The 16,672-nt window shown below is 53.4% G+C and overlaps 1 protein-coding gene across 2 annotated transcripts in view; it reads right to left on the bottom strand.

Annotated features, from left to right (window-relative positions):
• Positions 1-16,672, bottom strand: part of CFAP77 (cilia and flagella associated protein 77) — a 158,511-nt gene that overhangs the window by 14,772 nt on the left and 127,067 nt on the right. For both annotated transcript variants that reach the window (XM_064371729.1, XM_064371730.1), the window contains one exon: positions 14,307-14,408. In XM_064371729.1, coding sequence (XP_064227799.1) covers positions 14,307-14,408 — 102 coding nt within the window. The remainder of the gene's footprint in view (positions 1-14,306; positions 14,409-16,672) is intronic.

The raw sequence follows: 16,672 nt of genomic DNA, 5'->3' as shown, positions 1-16,672 counted from the left end.
GGCAGAAGAAACAGCCAGCGCCAAAGGGGCCTGGGGGCTGGCTGGGGAATCGTTAGCGCGCCAGGAGCGGCCTCGGCTCCTAATTGGAAGCATTGGGCATTATCAACGGAGGATTTGCCTCAGTTCCCTGACAGCTCGTGGGCCCAAAATGATCGCCCACTTGTCAGTGTAAAAGACCATTAAAAACAAACCATTTTGATTTAATTGGAGGCGGTGCACCGCGGGGCCAGGTGAGGGGCTCATCAGCCCCGCTCCCCCAAGCTGCTGCCCCCTCTCCCTCTGTGTGATGGGGCTCGGGGGTGGGGTGGGAGAGTGTGTGTGTTTTCCAGACTTTTCGCCTTTCAAAAACTGTCTGAGAAAGGAGTGAATGGGAGATGGAGGGAATTTCACAGCGACAGTGAAGCTGCTTTCAACGGGCTTGTCAACAAAGGCCCTGACAAGCTGAGCCGTTGGAGGGGGGGTCCTCCTTTTCTTTCCAGAACCTCCATTGATGGGAGGTTGCTCAGCTCTTTCTTCTGGAGGGGTCCTGCTGCAGCCTGTCCACCCCCACTTAGAAATAGCAGCACACGGGAGGTCACAGCAGAGCCTGATCTTCAGTGGGGAGGAGGACTATTTTTTTATTTTTATCGTGAGGGTTAAGAAGAAGTTAGGGAAGGGATTGTGTGGACGGAGACCCCGCTGAAGTGTCTTTGTGAATGGGACGGCCCCTAGAGATTTGGGGTGGTGTCTCAGCAGGGTTCCCCCCGTGGAGGCCAGGGTGCTGACCATGTCTGGTTGAGAATCCTACGTTGTCTCAGTAGGAAGAGGGCACCTGTATGGCTATTAACTTAAACTCCTGGCAGGTCCTCCCACTGGGGCAGGTGCCTCCAAGCACACGGAGCATCTATCTGTGCGCAGAGCCCGAGTGCGAGTGGAGTGGAGACTGCCTGGTGCCCAGGCCTCTACGTTTCTCATGTTGATTCGGTATCATGTACGCCGTGGGTGCTTGATAAATATTAATTGGTACTTCCAGATCTCAGGTCTTTATGTTTGCGTATTAATCTCACCCCCGTCTCACAACGTGGAGATCTCATTTGCTGCTTTCTGCTTCTCTGACAAGACAACACACGCAGGACCGCACAGGGCTGGGGGGCGTGTTGGGGAAGGGGCGGGGAGGCGCGCCAGCTCATTCCTCCATGAACCTCCGCTGCTCATTCTGATGAAGGATCGGGCTGGGAGGAGATACCAGATCCCTGGTGAGCATCAAATTCCAGAGCTCCAAATTTTACTGCTGAATTTGGACGATGGGGATTCCTTAATTACTTTCTCTGGAAGTTTACCTGACAGTGCTTTCTCAGGTAGCACAAGGTGCTTATCCAGCCACATGGTTCCTCGGTTGACAGTCTTTGATTTTGTGCTCGGTTGCAAATTAAGTCCTTTGCTGAGCCGTCCATGCAGTGCCCATCAGGACTTTGCTGCTCATTAATATAGGCTGTTGAACAACTCCTGCGTTACTGCCAGGGAATCTGGGGACACACTCAGATGTTTGGTGTCCTCAGCCCATGGCGGTGGAGTGTTCTGCAGAGGAGTTTGGTGGTGTTATTCTCCTTTTATCTTATTGGAATAATGACCAGGAAGGATTTTTTTTCTGGTAATTTTTAAGAAGGAGCAGAACCTTTCTGTGGTTGACGAGGCTAAGCCTGACAAGTCACAAATAGGACTATTAGAGCTAAGTGTCCTCAGCTAAATAGCAAAGATGTTAATGCCATATTCTGGGCATGGGTCTAGGGAAATGTCAGCAGACAGGAGACCTTCAAAGGTCTTGGGGTAACTCTACTTTTAGAGGCACCAGGTGGACACCCAGCAAATCTTGGTCAGATGGTTGGATGAACAAACAGATGGACAGATGGCTGAGGATGGAGGGATGGATGGATAAATGGATGGATGGATGCATGGATGGTGGATGAATGGATGAATGGGTGGGTGGATGGATGGATGGACAGATGGATAAATGGGTGGATGGATGATGGATGGGTGGATGCGTGCATGCATAGATGGGTGGATGGATAGATGGATGAATGGGTCAGGAGCCTGAAGATGAGGCCACAGAGCCCTTAGGAATGCATCCAAGATTCAGGCACCCTGAAGATCTCTGCTTTGTTGAGTTTAAACTCTAAGTGGAAGAAGTGTTTTATTTTCTTCAATCCTTGTACCCTGTCTCTTTCCAAATTATTTGAAGGCATCTGGTAGAGTGCATGCAATGTGAAACAAGGTATTTAAGGGCTGGGCACAGTGGCTCATTCCTGTAATCCTAACACTTTAAGAGGCTAAGGCATGTGGATCTCTTGGGCCCAGGAGTTCAAGACCAGCCTAAGCAACATGGTAAAACCCCATCTCTACAAAACATACAAAAACATTAGCTGGGCGTGGTGGCATGCACCTGTAGTCCCAACTACTTGGGAGGCTGAGGTGGGAGGATCACCTGAGCCTGGGAGGTCATGGCTGTGGTGAGCCACGATTGTGCCACTGCACTCCAGCCTAGGTGACAGAGTGAGACCCTGTCTCAAAATAAATAAATAAATAAATACAAAATTAGGGTTACATAAAGCACAGATAGTCTGAACAAAAGTGTAGCAACTCCCAGGACTCTCAGGCCCCTGGGTTGAACAGATTCTAACTCTTGCTTAATTTCTGCCACGTGAGCCCAAATGGAGCACATTGCATCATGTCGAGCATGTTTTTTCCATAATAGAAGGGACAACAGTGTATTTGATGATTAGGGACACAGGGTTTTGAGTTCCACAGATCTGAGCTCCAATCTTGGTCCTATCACTTTCCAGCTGTGTGACCAGAGGCCTCAGTTTCTCACCTGCAAAGTAAGGGTGATACTACCCATCCCATGGGGTCATTGCCAGGCCCCTGGCATGGTGCCTGGCACACAGAGTAGGCATTCAAGACATGGTGGCTTGTACTGTTATTGCTATCAGTGGTACACGGATCTGACTACAGCTTCTTCCTGAAATTGCCCTCCAGCAGGGAATTTTCAGAGATTCTTGTATTAAGTGATTCAAGTGGCACTGATAGACAGCTTCCATCACAATTTTATTTGGAAATATATGGAAATTCGGTGCAACTTGACAGATCTTCCACGAATGTGGATAAAGGTAGAGAAGGCAGCACGGACTGGTGGAGACCGTGGCATCTGGTGGTCCACTGTTGTCGCAACGAGGGGTCCCCCTTCCAACATTCAGAACTCTGCCTAGGGTGCAATCGAGACCCTGGTTGTCTCTGAAGAAATGGTATCTGGGAATCTGCAGGGCTGTCATGTAGAAGGGAGAGAAGGTGATTCCATGGGGCTCCAGAAGCGAGAAACACACCAGGAGGTGGAAGGTAGAAGGCAGATTTCCACTGCACTTGAAAAAGAGCTTGCTGTGGACTGAATGTGTCCACCCGAAATCTGCACGTGGTGTTTTGTTTGTTTGTTTGTAGAGATGGAGTCTCATTAAGTTGCCCAGGCTGGTCTTGAACTCCTGGCCTCAAATAATCTTCCCACCTCAGCCTTGCGAAGTGCTGGGATTACAAGCAGGAGACACCAAGCTCTGGCAACAACCCTCACATGTGAATCCCCCGCATATGTGATACCAGTGGAGATGGGGCTTTGGGGGAGGTGATGAGGTTTAACTGGGGTCATGAGGGTGGGGCCCCACGATGGGATTAGTGTCCTTATAAGAAGAGACAACAGAATGTGTGCTTCCTGTCTCTCTTCATCAAGTGAGAATTCGGTGAGAAGGTGCCTTGGCCATAAGCCAGGAAGAGGGCCCTCACCAGAACCTGATCATGCTGGCACCCTGACCTTGACTCGCCTCCAGATCGAGGAGAAATAAACATCTGTTGTTTAAACTCCACAGTCTACGGAATTTTGTTAGAGCAGCCTGAGCTAAGACAGGAGTTTATAACCCTTAGGGCTGTTTAACAGACAGAGGCTGTCTCTGACTGCACATTTCCCTTCGAAAGCCCCATCACGCCTCATGTCAGATATAGGAAAGCACATCCACCTGCCACAGTAAACACATAACTGTGTTTGAACACAACTGTAAGAGTGCAGTTGACACTGATCCTGGAAGCTGGGGCAGCTGGCTTGCTGAAAATGCAGGTTTGGTGGCCACCCCAGACCCACTAGATCAGAGTCCTGGGGGGGCCTGGACTCTGCATTTTTTTTTTTTTTTTTTTTTGAGATGGAGTCTCGCTCTGTCACTCAGGCTGGAGTACAGTGGCACAATCTTGGCTCACAGCAACCTCGATCTCCCAGGTTCAAGTGATTCTCCTGCCTCAGCCTCCTGAGCAGCTGGGAGTACAGGAGCACGCCACCCTGCCCAGCTAACTTTTGTATTTTTGCTAGAGATGGGGTTTCACCATGTTGACCAGGCTGGTCTCAAACTCCTGACCTCAAGTGATCCTCCCACCTTGGCCTCCCAAAGTCCTGGGATTTCAGGCATGAGCCACCACACTCTGCATTTTAAAGGTCTCCTCAGAGGACCCTAAGGCACAGCCGAGTTTGCGAATAACTCATGTACAGGAGCAGCTTCCAGGGCATCGTCCCTCCCAGAGGCTCTGTTGCCCCATGACCCTCCCCTGGCCAGGCTTGTGCCACGCGCTTCGCGTGCATGATTGCACCTGGTCCTTTTTGTTACAGTCCCCGCTTCACAGATGCATACCCAGGGCCGGCGCGAGGCAGGCTGGGGCCTGGAGCCGCTCTGCGTGGCTGTCCAGCCTGCAGACACAACCCTCTTGCTGGGCTCGGCGTCAGTCTTCCACTTTTAATACAGCAAGCCTGAACACAGGATCAGCTGCCTATTTCCTTTTTAGCCTTGGGGCCAAACTGCAATTTAAAAGATGCCCGAGGTTTTATCAAGATCTAGAGGCTTTGGGGGCAGTGGGAAGTTTGGTTTATTGCCAGGGTTTAAATCAGCCAGAGCAGGCCCGGCCATGACACTCTGGACACCCATAAAATCCATCATCCCCGATCGCCCTGCACTTTCCCTCCCAGGCCCTGCATTTAGCCCCCGACTGGCCCCCGATCTCAGTTGCAGGTCTTTAGTATTTATCGGCTCTTTCAGGGTCTGAGGCTTGGAGGCAGCCAGACAGAGCCCAAGTCCCCACTTGGCCACATGCTAGCTATTAACCTCGGCACGTGACTTTAAGCTTCGGAGCCTTAGCCTCCTCGCCTCGGAGACAGAGCGACTCATCTCTACCATGTGGGGTTATTCAGAGTACGGATGTGAAATGGGATAACTCACAAAAGCACCTAGGCTTGGGCTGGGCACAGTGGCTCATGCCCATAATCCCAGCACTTTGGGAGGCCAAGGTGGGCGGATCACTTGAGGCCAGGAGATAGAGACCAGCCTGGCCAACATGGCAAAACTCCATCTCTACTGGAAATACAAAAATTAGCAGGGCGTGGTGGCACGTGCCTGCAATCCCAGCTACGTGGGAGGCTGAGGCAGGAGATTGCTTGAACCTGGGAGGTGGAGGTTGCAGTGAGCCGAGATTGTGAAACTGCACTCCAGCCTGGGCAACAGTGAGACTCTGTCTCAAAAAAATAAAATAAAATACAGTTAAAAAAAAAAAAAGCACCCAGGCTGGCACCCAAGAAGGACTCAGGATGTGTGAGCTGTTGATGTCACTGCCGCTGTCTGGGAACTCTCTTTAGGATAACTTCTCCCCTCTACTCTCCCGGCCACTGGGTTTTGGTCAAACTGCCCACATTTATTTTTTTTCACCACCCTAAGGCATCATTTCCTAGGACTTCTTTGAGGAGAGGAGGGGAAGAAGACAGAGTCGGTTTTCAGAAAACCTCCCTACTGTCTTACTTTCCACTGTTCACTGATGCCCGTGTACTTTGCCTCTCCGAGGGTAATAAGTCAGGCTGTGTTTGCAGCGTCTTGATCCATTTTACCTGCACTTTCGCCTGAATTCCATTTGAATGAACCCTTTTTTGAACGAACTCAGGAAATCATTTCATGCTGTTTATGGGCAAGAGCCTGCTGCCGGCCCCGTGTCTGGTAGCCCCGAGTCAGTGGGTTTTGAGTCCCCACACCACCGACCTCACAGGGGCTGGAGGGTGGAGGTTGACAAGTGGGGACACTCAGAAACCAGAAGGAGCCTGGGCAACATAGCGAGACCCTCTCTCTACAAAAAAAATTTAAAGATTAGCTGCACGCCTATGGTCCCAGGTACTTAGGAGGCTGGGGTGGGAGGATCACTTAAAACTAGGAGGTGGAGGCTGCAGTGAGCCATGACTGTACCACTGCACCTGAGCCTGGACAACAGAGTGAGACCCTGTCTCAGAAACAAAACAAAAAAGCTTCAAGGGAGACGTTGAGGAAGATGCTCCTCCCCAAATTCCTTCCCAAGCCAGTGGGATTCTCTCTAGCTCACTGGAGATTTATTCTCCTGGGGATGAGCTACAAGTCTGAAGAAGAAATTGGGGACCCCCAAATTCCATCATCTCCCAAAATTCAACGTGAGACTCTTGCTATCTCTAGAAATGAGAAAGGTGTAACTGATGCCAAACCAGCTGTCTCACTCAATTATTCTGGTTGATTTTCAACAAAAAAGTGAAATATTTTTGCATATAGTCAGGGAGAAGAATCTTCTGGATTAGACTGAAAAGCCTCTGGAGCGGGAAGGATGAAGGGGGCAGCCAGGCTGGGGGTTCCCAGGTTGCAGGACTGGTCCTGTTGGAAGTGTCAACTTCGGTCACCCCTTCACTGCTGTCCTCTCCAGGCCCCACCATGGACACCCCAGACTCTGAGTGCCGCTCTAGGAACCTGGCCACTATTCCCCATCACTCCCCACATACACGCATCCCTCCTTTCCTCTCATCCCTGCCCCAGACTTTCAGCTCTGGCTATTCGTGACTTGTCAGTATTCGAGCAGCAATGTCACCTCCAGAGCAGGTGCCTAAGAATTCTATACCTCTGAGGTGCCAGATCATGTAAAACCAAGTAAGCTCCTGCTTCTTTTTTCCTTTGAGACAGAGTCTTGCTCTGTTACCCAGGCTGGAGTACGGTGGCACAATCTCTGCTCACTGCAATCTCCACCTCCGAGGCTCAAGCGATTCTTCTGCCTCAGCCCCCTGAGTAGCTGGGATTACGGGTGCCTGCCATCATGCCTGGTTAATTTTTGCATTTTTAGTAGAGACAGGGTTTCACCGTGTTGACCAGGCTGGTCTCAAACTTCTGACCTCAGGTGATCCTCCCACCTTGGCCTCCCAAAGTGCTGGGATTACAGGCGTGAGCCACTGCCAAGCTCCTGCTTTCATCCCTGCAGCAAGTCAGCTCGTCTGCATACTGATCCATGTATAATGGGGGGTGTCTGTATTTAGAGGGGAAGTGTCAACCCCATCAGGGCTTCTGAATCATCCTTCCTAGTGCCCTGTTTCCGCGTGTGACACATTCCATTCCTGCACTTGGTGCCCTACACGGTGACATAGGACGATTCTTATTCCGATGCAAGGAAGTGACAGGATTCTTAAAATACATCACTGGTGCAGAGACCCTTGGGAGGGGCAGTAGATCTGACACCTGTCCTTCCTGGGGTCAGATACACCTTTGTGGAATTCAGCCCATCCTCATTTTAAGCAGGCAAGCCTGGTGGAGAGGCAGAGGCGGCAGGTGGACAGGCTAGGAGCCCGCTTGGGGGGTTTATCAGAGAGTTAACTTCCCAGCCAGCTATGATTTGTAAGAGAGCTTAAAGGGTGGGAAAGAAAATCCTTTTCTTAGATTCAGCAGCTTTCACTAATCAGCTGCATCTCTGGGTGTCACTGCTTGGTTGGCTGCTGAGATATATTTTTTTCCCTCCATCTCCTGTTCTATTAGGGAGCCAAGGGCCCAGGAGACCTGAGGCAGGGTTAGTCTTCCACGAACAGAGGAGTCTGATCCCAGCGTTCAGAGCACAAGAGCTTGTAAATCAAACTGTTAGCTTAATAGCTTGGGCCATTATTCTAAAGCAGTGGGGCTGAAACCAAAAGCCAAATGAAAATATAGTCAATTTGTTCATACTTTAGTGACTGAACGACTATGTAATGTTGGTGGGTATTGTCGGTGCAGAGAGACGAGGACTGTGGGGGGAGAGGAGGAGGTGGGAGGGGGACGTGGAGAGTCCCCCCACCCGTGCTTGGGCAAGCCTCCTTCTAAAATTGATACTGGGTCTCTAATTACAACATAGACTTGTTATAACAAAGATCCAGGCTCCAGAAGTCAGCAGGCTTCACCGCTGGGGCACAGTACTGACCTTCATGCCTGAGGGAAGGTGAGCATGCAAAGCCGGGTTTGGCCAGCAGCATGCCAGCGTTTGGTGAGACATCAGGAAGAACTGAGCTCAAAGCAGGGGGTTGAACACTGGGAAGAACACCTGGGGAAGAATGCAGGCTCTCCATCTTTTAAAAACATTTTTTTTTAAAATAGCCTTACTGGGCCAGGCGCGTTGGCTAACTCCTGTAATCCCAGCACTTTGGGAGGCCGAGGCAGGTGGCTCACCTGAGGTCAGGAGTTTGAGACTATCCTAGCCAGCATGGTGAAACCCCGTCTCTACTAACAATACAAAGATTAGCCAGGCATGGTGGTGTGCACCTGTAGTCTCGGCTGCTCGGGAGGCTGAGGCAGGAGAATCATTGAACCCAGGAGGCAGAGGTTGCAGTGAGCCAAGATCGCACCATTGCACTCCAGCCTGGGCAACAAGAGTGAAACTCCATCTCAAAAAAAAAAGCCCTACTGGTTTTGGAAAAGCTACATCTACTTGTTGAAAAAAATGCAAACCATACAGAAAAGAGCATCAGAGCAAGTAAAGTCAGCTTCAACCTCACCCTGGCAAAGATCACCACTGCCCCTCCTTCCGAACGTCTGTGTGCCTTGTGCAGACGCTCGGAGTTGCTCGGGTGCGTCTATCCAGACAGGTCCCATGGCACGGACTCTTGCCCAACCATCTGTTATTAAAGTGCCAGTAAGTACAGATCAAAGCCATGGTTTTCAGGGCTGCATAATATCTCACTGTCTAAATTTCCTGACACGTACGTGAGCCGTCTCTTTGCCAGTGGCATCCAGTCTTTAGCTACTGTCATCGGCCACAAGCTTTTGGGGGCACTTGCTCTCTGTCTTTGGGCAGAAGAATATATCGTCTGCTTGGCGTGGCCTTCTAACGAACACGTAGGTGGCCGTGCACGGTGACTGGTTGAGAACCAGAGGAAGCGCTGTTAGCCAGGACTCCGGGGAGGGCTGCTTGGGCAAGTGGGGGCACCTGGAGAGCTCTGAGGAGGCTTCTGCAGAAGGCATGGGAACAGGGTGAGCCAGCCCATACAGGGTCACATTCAATGGGGCTGTGGTTATGGGAGTGGCCTCCACCTCTCAAGCAAGGTTGGTGTCTCTGGACCATTTCAGGCTACGAACATGGGGCCCCTGGGAACACCCGGGGACACCTAGGGCAGAGCTTTTCCAGACTTCTCGGCCCAGGCGTCCAGCTCTGCACAGCTGCCTGTGTGTCGGTCTGTCTGTCCATGTCACCCCATGCCAGCGGCCAGCAGCCCCATGGCGGCTGTCACACCCGAATCTGGCCTGTTTGCCAGCATAGCGTCAGTGCAGGGACAGGGCCTGGCATGAAGGTGCATGTGGAAAAGATTTGTGAATGAGTAGGTGAATGAATGAATGAATGAACTCCACAACCATCCTCATGGCAGCTGCCACTTACGGGCAGTTGATATGCACCAGGCGTTCTGCCAAGCGTGGTTCACACACGTCCTCTCTGGATCCTCCCAGCAGCCCTGCCAGGGGAGCATTTGTTAGCCCATTTTACAGAAGAGGAAGTAGGTCTCGGACAGGTCAAGACACCTGACAGGTAGGTGTGACGGGGTCGCCACTTCACCCTGTCTGGCTGTCCCTCGAGTCATGTGTGCCCACAGATGTACCACACTGCTCCCTGCTGGCCTCGCTGTCTGCGCTGCAGACCCTGAACACCTGGCCAGAGGTTAAGAGAGCGTCCCTATCCCCCCAGGGCAGGGGGGCATCAGCCCCAGCCCAGCGACTCCTCTACTTGGGGATGGGTGACAATGAGTCCATGTTCCATCCCCAAAATGGGAACCCGAGGAAGGATCTGAGCTGTTCCCCCTGCTGGTTCACTCTGGGTGTGGAGTCTGCACCTCCAAGAGCCCCCATCCCCTCCCACATGGCTCCTGGGCCAGTGAACTGGGAATCACAGAATCTTGGATTGGAAGGGACCCTCAAGAACTAGTCCCTGGCCGGGCGCGGTGGCTCACGTCTGTAATCCCAGCTCTTGGGAGCCCAAGGCGGGTGGATCACGAGGTCAGGAGATGGAGACCATCCTGGTCAACATGGTGAAACCCTGTCTCTCCTAAAAATACACATAAAAAATTAGCTGGCCATGGTGGCATGCACCTGGAGTCCCTGCTACTTGGGAGGCTGAGGCAGGAACCCGGGAGGCGGAGGTTGCTGTGAGCCAAAATCGTACGTACCACTGCACTCAAGCCTGGTGAAAGGGCGAGACTCCATCTCAAAGAGAAAAAAAAAAAAGAACTAGTCCTACCCACTCATTTTCAGATGAGGAAACTGAGGCCCGGAGAGCCCAGTCATAGCTGTCCTGGCAGGAGGGCCCCTCGTGGCTGCTGGCTGAGTCCTCCCCGGGCCCCGGCCATCCGCGGCAGTTGCTGGTGGAACAGACTAGAAAGAAAGCATCTCTGTACCGCCCTGCCTGGAAGGAACGCATGGTGGGGGACGTGGCCTCTTCTCTCCTTGGTCCTTCTCCTCTCTCGACCCCGTAAGTGGCCCGAGTCATCGGGGCGGGGGTCTCGGCAGCCCCTCTGGCAGGGCAGCCCCCTCGTGGCTGGCGGGGTCGGTGCGGCAGCCGCGCCCTGCCTGCTGCTTTTCCGTGTGAAAGGTGTTTAATTATTTCTGACAGAGTTCAGCGTCGACATCTGTCCGTGAGCGGGGGGAGTCCATTTAGGTTATCCATCACTGTGACAGGTTCAACATTTTTGGAAGCGCTTTTCCCTTCATAATGGGGCTGGGGCGGGGGCGGCAGATCAGCGGCAACGCCAGGCGCAGACAAAGGCCCTCCCGGGGCTTCACACGAGACAGACACCGCAGACAGCAGCTCCTCGGCGGGGAGTGGCCCTGGCCGCCCGCCCGGACCTCTGAGTCCAGGCCCGGTTGGTGGCTGCTGGGATGGTGGGTGCTTGGGTGCTTGGGTGCTTGGTTTGGGAAGCGGAGAAAGGGGAGGTTCATCCGGTCTGTAACAGGCTATTCAATTCTGTCATTCTGGGCTGTACTTAATGGCCGTTCAGTCTCTCATCTCCTCATTCATTCATTCCACAGATATATTTACTGACCTCCCACTCCATGCCAGGCACCCTGCGGGGCTCTGGGGACAAGGTGTGGAATGGATAGGCATGGTTCTGGGGGGGTTCACATTTTACTGAGCAAGATGAAAACATTGCTCGGGTAATTAATTGCAGAGTTAAGTGGCGTGAAGGGGAAGAAAGGATCCCTTTGGTGGTGAGAATCGGGGCCTGTGGGTGGGGCCTGGAGGTGAGGGAAGGGGTCCTCAGGAGGCCCTGGGGCTGGGAAGCCCCAGATTGGACCCAGACTCCACTTCTGACCTCTCCGAGCCTCAGTTTCCACGTCAGTAGAATGGGGACATGATATCTCTGCGACGAGGCAGGCTGAGCCCCGGGTGCATTCTAACTGCTCAGTAAATACTTTTTGTTTTTGTTGATGTTACTTCCTGACAAGGAGGGGACTGCATGTGGCACCCATAACAGCAGCACCCTGTGGGGCTCCGGGTCTCTGCTGGGTTGGACAGGGCGGCATCCGAGGATGCACGCTGCACAAGCCCTCGTTTCCCTTGGCCCAGGTTTCTGGCCAATGGGATAGGGTGACAGCTGCAGCTTTAACTCCCAGGATCCCGCGAATATCCTCAGAAAGGGGGAAAAGCCCTCAATAGATACTGTGACTTGCATTTTGACTTTCTTTCTCATTATTTTGCTGGCCCAATAGGTCCCGTGTATCGGCTTGGGCCCTGCCATCAGACACACCTGGGTTCCAGGCCCGGTCATTCTGTGGGCAAGGAAGGTGCTCCCCCTCTGCCTCTCATCTGCAAAATCCGGTCAGGAGCTTGTTCTGAGGATGAAATGAAGTAACATGCGCACATGACCTCACACGGCGCCTGTACCGAACAGGAGCCCGTCATTCCTGGTTTGCTATGTCCATAATCATATTTCAGAATGACAGTCTCAAGACTGGCAGACCTTGAGTGGTCAAATCCCCTCTCTTGAAAATGGAAACTCATTCTATGTGTGTTTAGCTCCTACTCCGGGCCAGGCACGGTGGGACACAGGTGAGTGAGATGGGTGCTCCCAGAACAGGTGCAGCACTGTTACCCGGAGCCCTTTCCTTGCTCTGCTGGGGAGAGACCACCTGAGCTGCCCGTGTCCATAGTCTTGGGCTGTAAATCAGAGAGGAGGGGGCTAAGTGTGGTGGGAGTCGAGGCCTAAAGCAGAGTGCTGCAGAGGTCAGCCCATGCCGGTGGAACGCTGGGTCCTGGTCCCTCCTCAGGCACCATCCCCATGGACCGCAGGGATTCTCAGACAGAAAAGAGCAGGGAGGTGGCTGGGCATGGTGACTTACACCTGTAATCCCAGCACTTCGGGAGGCCCAGGCAGGAGGATCACTTGAGCCCAGGAGTTCGAGATCAGCCTGTCCAACATGGCGAAACCTCATCTCTGCAAAAAATACAAAAATTAGCTGGACATGGTTGTGCGAGCCTGTGGTCCCAGCTACTCGAGAGGCTGAGGCAGGAGGATCACCTGAGCCCGGGAAGTTGAGGCTGCAGTGAAGGTGATTGCACCACTGCATTCCAGCCTGGGTAACAGAGTGAGACTGCCTTAAAAAAAAAAAAAAAGGCAGGGAGGAAAGGCCACAGCCAGAGCCAGGATGGAGGCTGTGGATGGAATCTGCTGAGTGTGAGAGAGAGCAGGGGACGCGGAGCAACGTGGTTGGAAAAGGCAGAGAAGCTAGAGATGAGCTATGCTGTGAGAGGGCCTGAGCCGTGAGAGGAGCTGCGGAGCTGCGGTGACTCCTGCACCTCCCAGACGCGCTCAGCCCTTTTCCTCCCTTGACGTCTGCTGTGCATGGAGGCGGCGTGCTGATGGGCGCCGGGGCACATGGTCACTGACATATGCTGGCAGAGGCCACTTGGGCAGGACATGAGAGGCTGCATCAAGGGGGGCAGAGCAGGTTTCTCCGGTGAAGCTCTACAGCCTGTTCGTGTGCATTAGGCTCAGAAAGGCACCGGCCCCTTCATTGTTTAAATTGCAGTTTAATGCGGCACAGCAGCCAGGCCTGGCTGGCCGGGAACATTGCTTTGTGCAGCTGTCTTCCCGGGGCCGGGCAAGTGCCTTGCGGCCTCCTAGAAAGGCTCCCTCTGCCTGAGCTGGGCACATGAGGCTCCCCCGGTCGCATCCTGAAGCCACTGTTCCCAAATCTTCCATTTCCCTTTCTCCGTACGGTGTCCCCGGCTCTTCCATTGCTCTTTCCCTGCCAAACGCTGCTGAAGATGAATCCCCGTCTGGGTGCTACAGGGCTACATGGCTGAGTGAACACCGGTTGAGTTCTGAGGCCAGAACGTGGCCCATTCCCTGGCTCCTTATCTAGGTCCGTCTGGGTACATGTCACTCACTTTCCCCAGTCCGTAGTAGACCTTTGCTCCTCTCTCCCTGGGGACATCACTTTGTGGGAAGTTCATGCTGGTTCGCATGCATTTGTCTTGCACCCCAAAATTCCCAGCACAGGATGCGATGCATCAACTACCCCTTCCCTGGAGGGAGATTTGGCCCAGACAGCCCCTGCCCCACGTGGACAGGCTCCAACCCTGGTGAACAGCCTCTGCCCCAGATGGACAGCTCCTGCCCCAGGAAGACAGCCTCTGCCTTAGATGGACAGCGACGCAGCCTCTGCCCCCAGATAGTCCGGGTTCAGCTCAAAACTCTGCCACTCCACGGCATCCACCATGTTTCCCGTCCATCAAATCAGCCCGGTAGCAGCAGCTGCCCCGTCAGTGAATGTGGAGTCACTGAGATGATACACACGGGCTCAGCTCCAGGCCTTAGGCCTTAGGAAGTGCTTGAGAAACATTAGCTCTTGCTATTGCTAATCGATGGTGAGAAGCCCACAGAAATTAGAGACCGCAGGTAAAGGCCTGGCAAGGTGAGTGGCAGCCAGCACGGCGCAGGGAGGGACATGGATGAAGGTGACACTGACCTTCTGGAAGTGAGGCATGTGCCAGAGGGTGTCCAGCTTCACGGGTGGCTTGTACTTCCTCAGCTGACTGCTCCGGGTCTCATACAGCTTCCCAAGGATCACCTGCAGGCCAGGGAAAGGCAAAGGTGGGATGGTCGCCCGGCTACTTAGAGAAGCCTGTGCTGAAGGGGAGCAGAGACAGAGGGCTGTGATTCTTGCTGTGGCAAGATCCTGGGTCACTTTCCTTCTGGCCCCAGCCCTTCTCCAGGGCTATTTCACAGCACCTGCCTCCATGGTCCTGTCTCTGGCCACAGCACAGAAGACTGGGACTCCAGGACACCCAGAACATTCCAGTCTCTGGAACACATGGATTCCCGCGTGCAGCCACTGCAAGGGCATGGATAGTGTCTCAGTCATCCTTGAATTTGTCCTCCGTGGCTAATGCAGCCCCAATGGGTCCTAGGGACTCCATAGTGTTTGAATGAAGAAACGCATGATTCGAGGGGTTACTGCCTCTTAGAGCAGTCCTCCATGGCCTGCTCATGCAGGAGGAATGAGAGCTTCCGTGGGGGACTCAGGCACCCTCAACCACGGTCTCTCTGTAGGTGGGATTTCAGAGACACAGTGGAAGCCCCTCTGCTGCTGACCTGTATGCCTGTGCCCACTACCAGGTGCCAGCAAGTCCACAGTGAGAGCCCCGTAGCTCATAAGGTCTGTTCTGGACTGACCCAAACGTCATATGTTGAAGCCCTAACCTCCCCTGTGCCTGTATTTAGAGACGGGGCCAGAGGAGGTAATTAAAGCTAAACGAAGTCCTAAGGGTGGGCCCTGATGCGACAGGACTGGTGCCCTCATACGAAGAGGATGAGAGACCAGAGCTGTCTCCACCACGTGGGGACGCGGCGAGGAGGCGCCCGTCTACAAGCCAGGAAGAGAGGCCCCAGGAGGAACCAACCCGTGAGCACCTTGGACTTGGACATCCAGCCTCCAAAACTGTGAGAAAATAAATTTCTATTGTTTAAGCCACCCAGCCAGTGGTATTTGTTATAGCAACCAGAGCAGACTAAGGCAGGGTTCAAGGCCTCCAACTTCAGAATTGGCTGGGGAAGGGGGCTGGACTCTGCATTGTCAATGTGTTCCCCAGGGGATTTCAGAGCAGAGTCAAGCCTGACAGCCACCTCCTTAGCCTATGGCTGTGATCCTTATCCAAATCCAGAAATCCGCTGGGGCTTTCACAGGTCAGCCCCACCTTTATGCTAGAGCAGAGTAGGGACCCCATTTGGGGACTGGATGAGATGGGCGAGGCAGGAGAGGGTGCTAGTCCCTAAGGGAGCCAGAGAGGATGTGTCACTGCAGGAGGGGTGTGAACAGACACAGGATGGAGCGGGAGAGCATCTTTGTGATGTCCAGATCCACGGGGCTGGCTCACTGCCTAGCAAGGATATGACTCAACAGCTCAGTTACTGAGTGCATGCCTGAGGTTCTTACCATTCATTCATTCTTACCAGCACTCACTCATTCATTCATTAACAAGTTTCTATGGGGCATTCACCTGCCAGATGTTGTTTTAGGGGCTGGGGACACATCACTGAATACGGTCCTCGTCCTCGTGGAGCTAACGAAATGTCAGGTGGTGAGAAGTGCTTAACAACAACTGAAGCCAGGTAAGAGGTCGCAGGATGGCAGAGAGGAGATGGTGTTTTAGGGATGATTCGGGAAGGCCCCCTGGTAAGGTGACATTCGAGGAGAGGATGCAGGTGGTGGACGTCTGGGAGGAGATTTCCTGGAAGGGAGCGGCAAGTGCAAAGGCCCTGGGGTAGGAGTCTCCTGGGATAGGAGCATTCTGGGTGCATTGGAGAAACATGGAGGTGGGGTGAGGGACAGTGGGACCTGTGTGGGAGAGGCAGCCAGACCAGGGGGCCTCTAGAGCACAGTAGACTCTAGGCTCTGTTCTGGATTCCTTCAGAAGCCTCTGGAAGGCAGAGTAGTGACATGATCCCACTTGGGCTTTGAAAGGCTCCCCCAGTGGGCTGCGGAGGGCAGAGCCTGGGAACCACGTGGACTCTGAGCACACAGGTGGGGGCAACTCAACAGCCCAGGTGAGCGATAGGAGGGGTGGAATCCAGTGAAGCTGGGGTCAGCTGCTGGCTTTGCTGAGACCTCAAAAATAGGGCCTGGGACCGGGGAAGCCTAGGTCTGTGGCAGTGGGGAGGTGGCCTTGCAAACTGACCATCTAAGCAAGGCCAGTAAGTTGTCTATCAACCCCAGACCATAGCCCCCCAGCGTTTGGTGGGTTTGTAGCCATTTGTAGGGCAATAGAGCAGCAACAGAGAATCTTGGAGCGTTACAAGGGTGGTACAAGCGTCTTCTGAGTGCCTGCTATGCGC

Source organism: Aotus nancymaae, unplaced genomic scaffold (genome assembly GCF_030222135.1).
Source record: "Aotus nancymaae isolate 86718 unplaced genomic scaffold, 86718_ANA_hifiasm-v0.15.2.pri h1tg000158l, whole genome shotgun sequence".
Lineage (NCBI taxonomy): Eukaryota > Metazoa > Chordata > Mammalia > Primates > Aotidae > Aotus > Aotus nancymaae.
The sequence above is the reverse complement of the archived record's forward strand: the minus strand, read 5'-3'. Positions and strand labels throughout refer to the sequence as shown.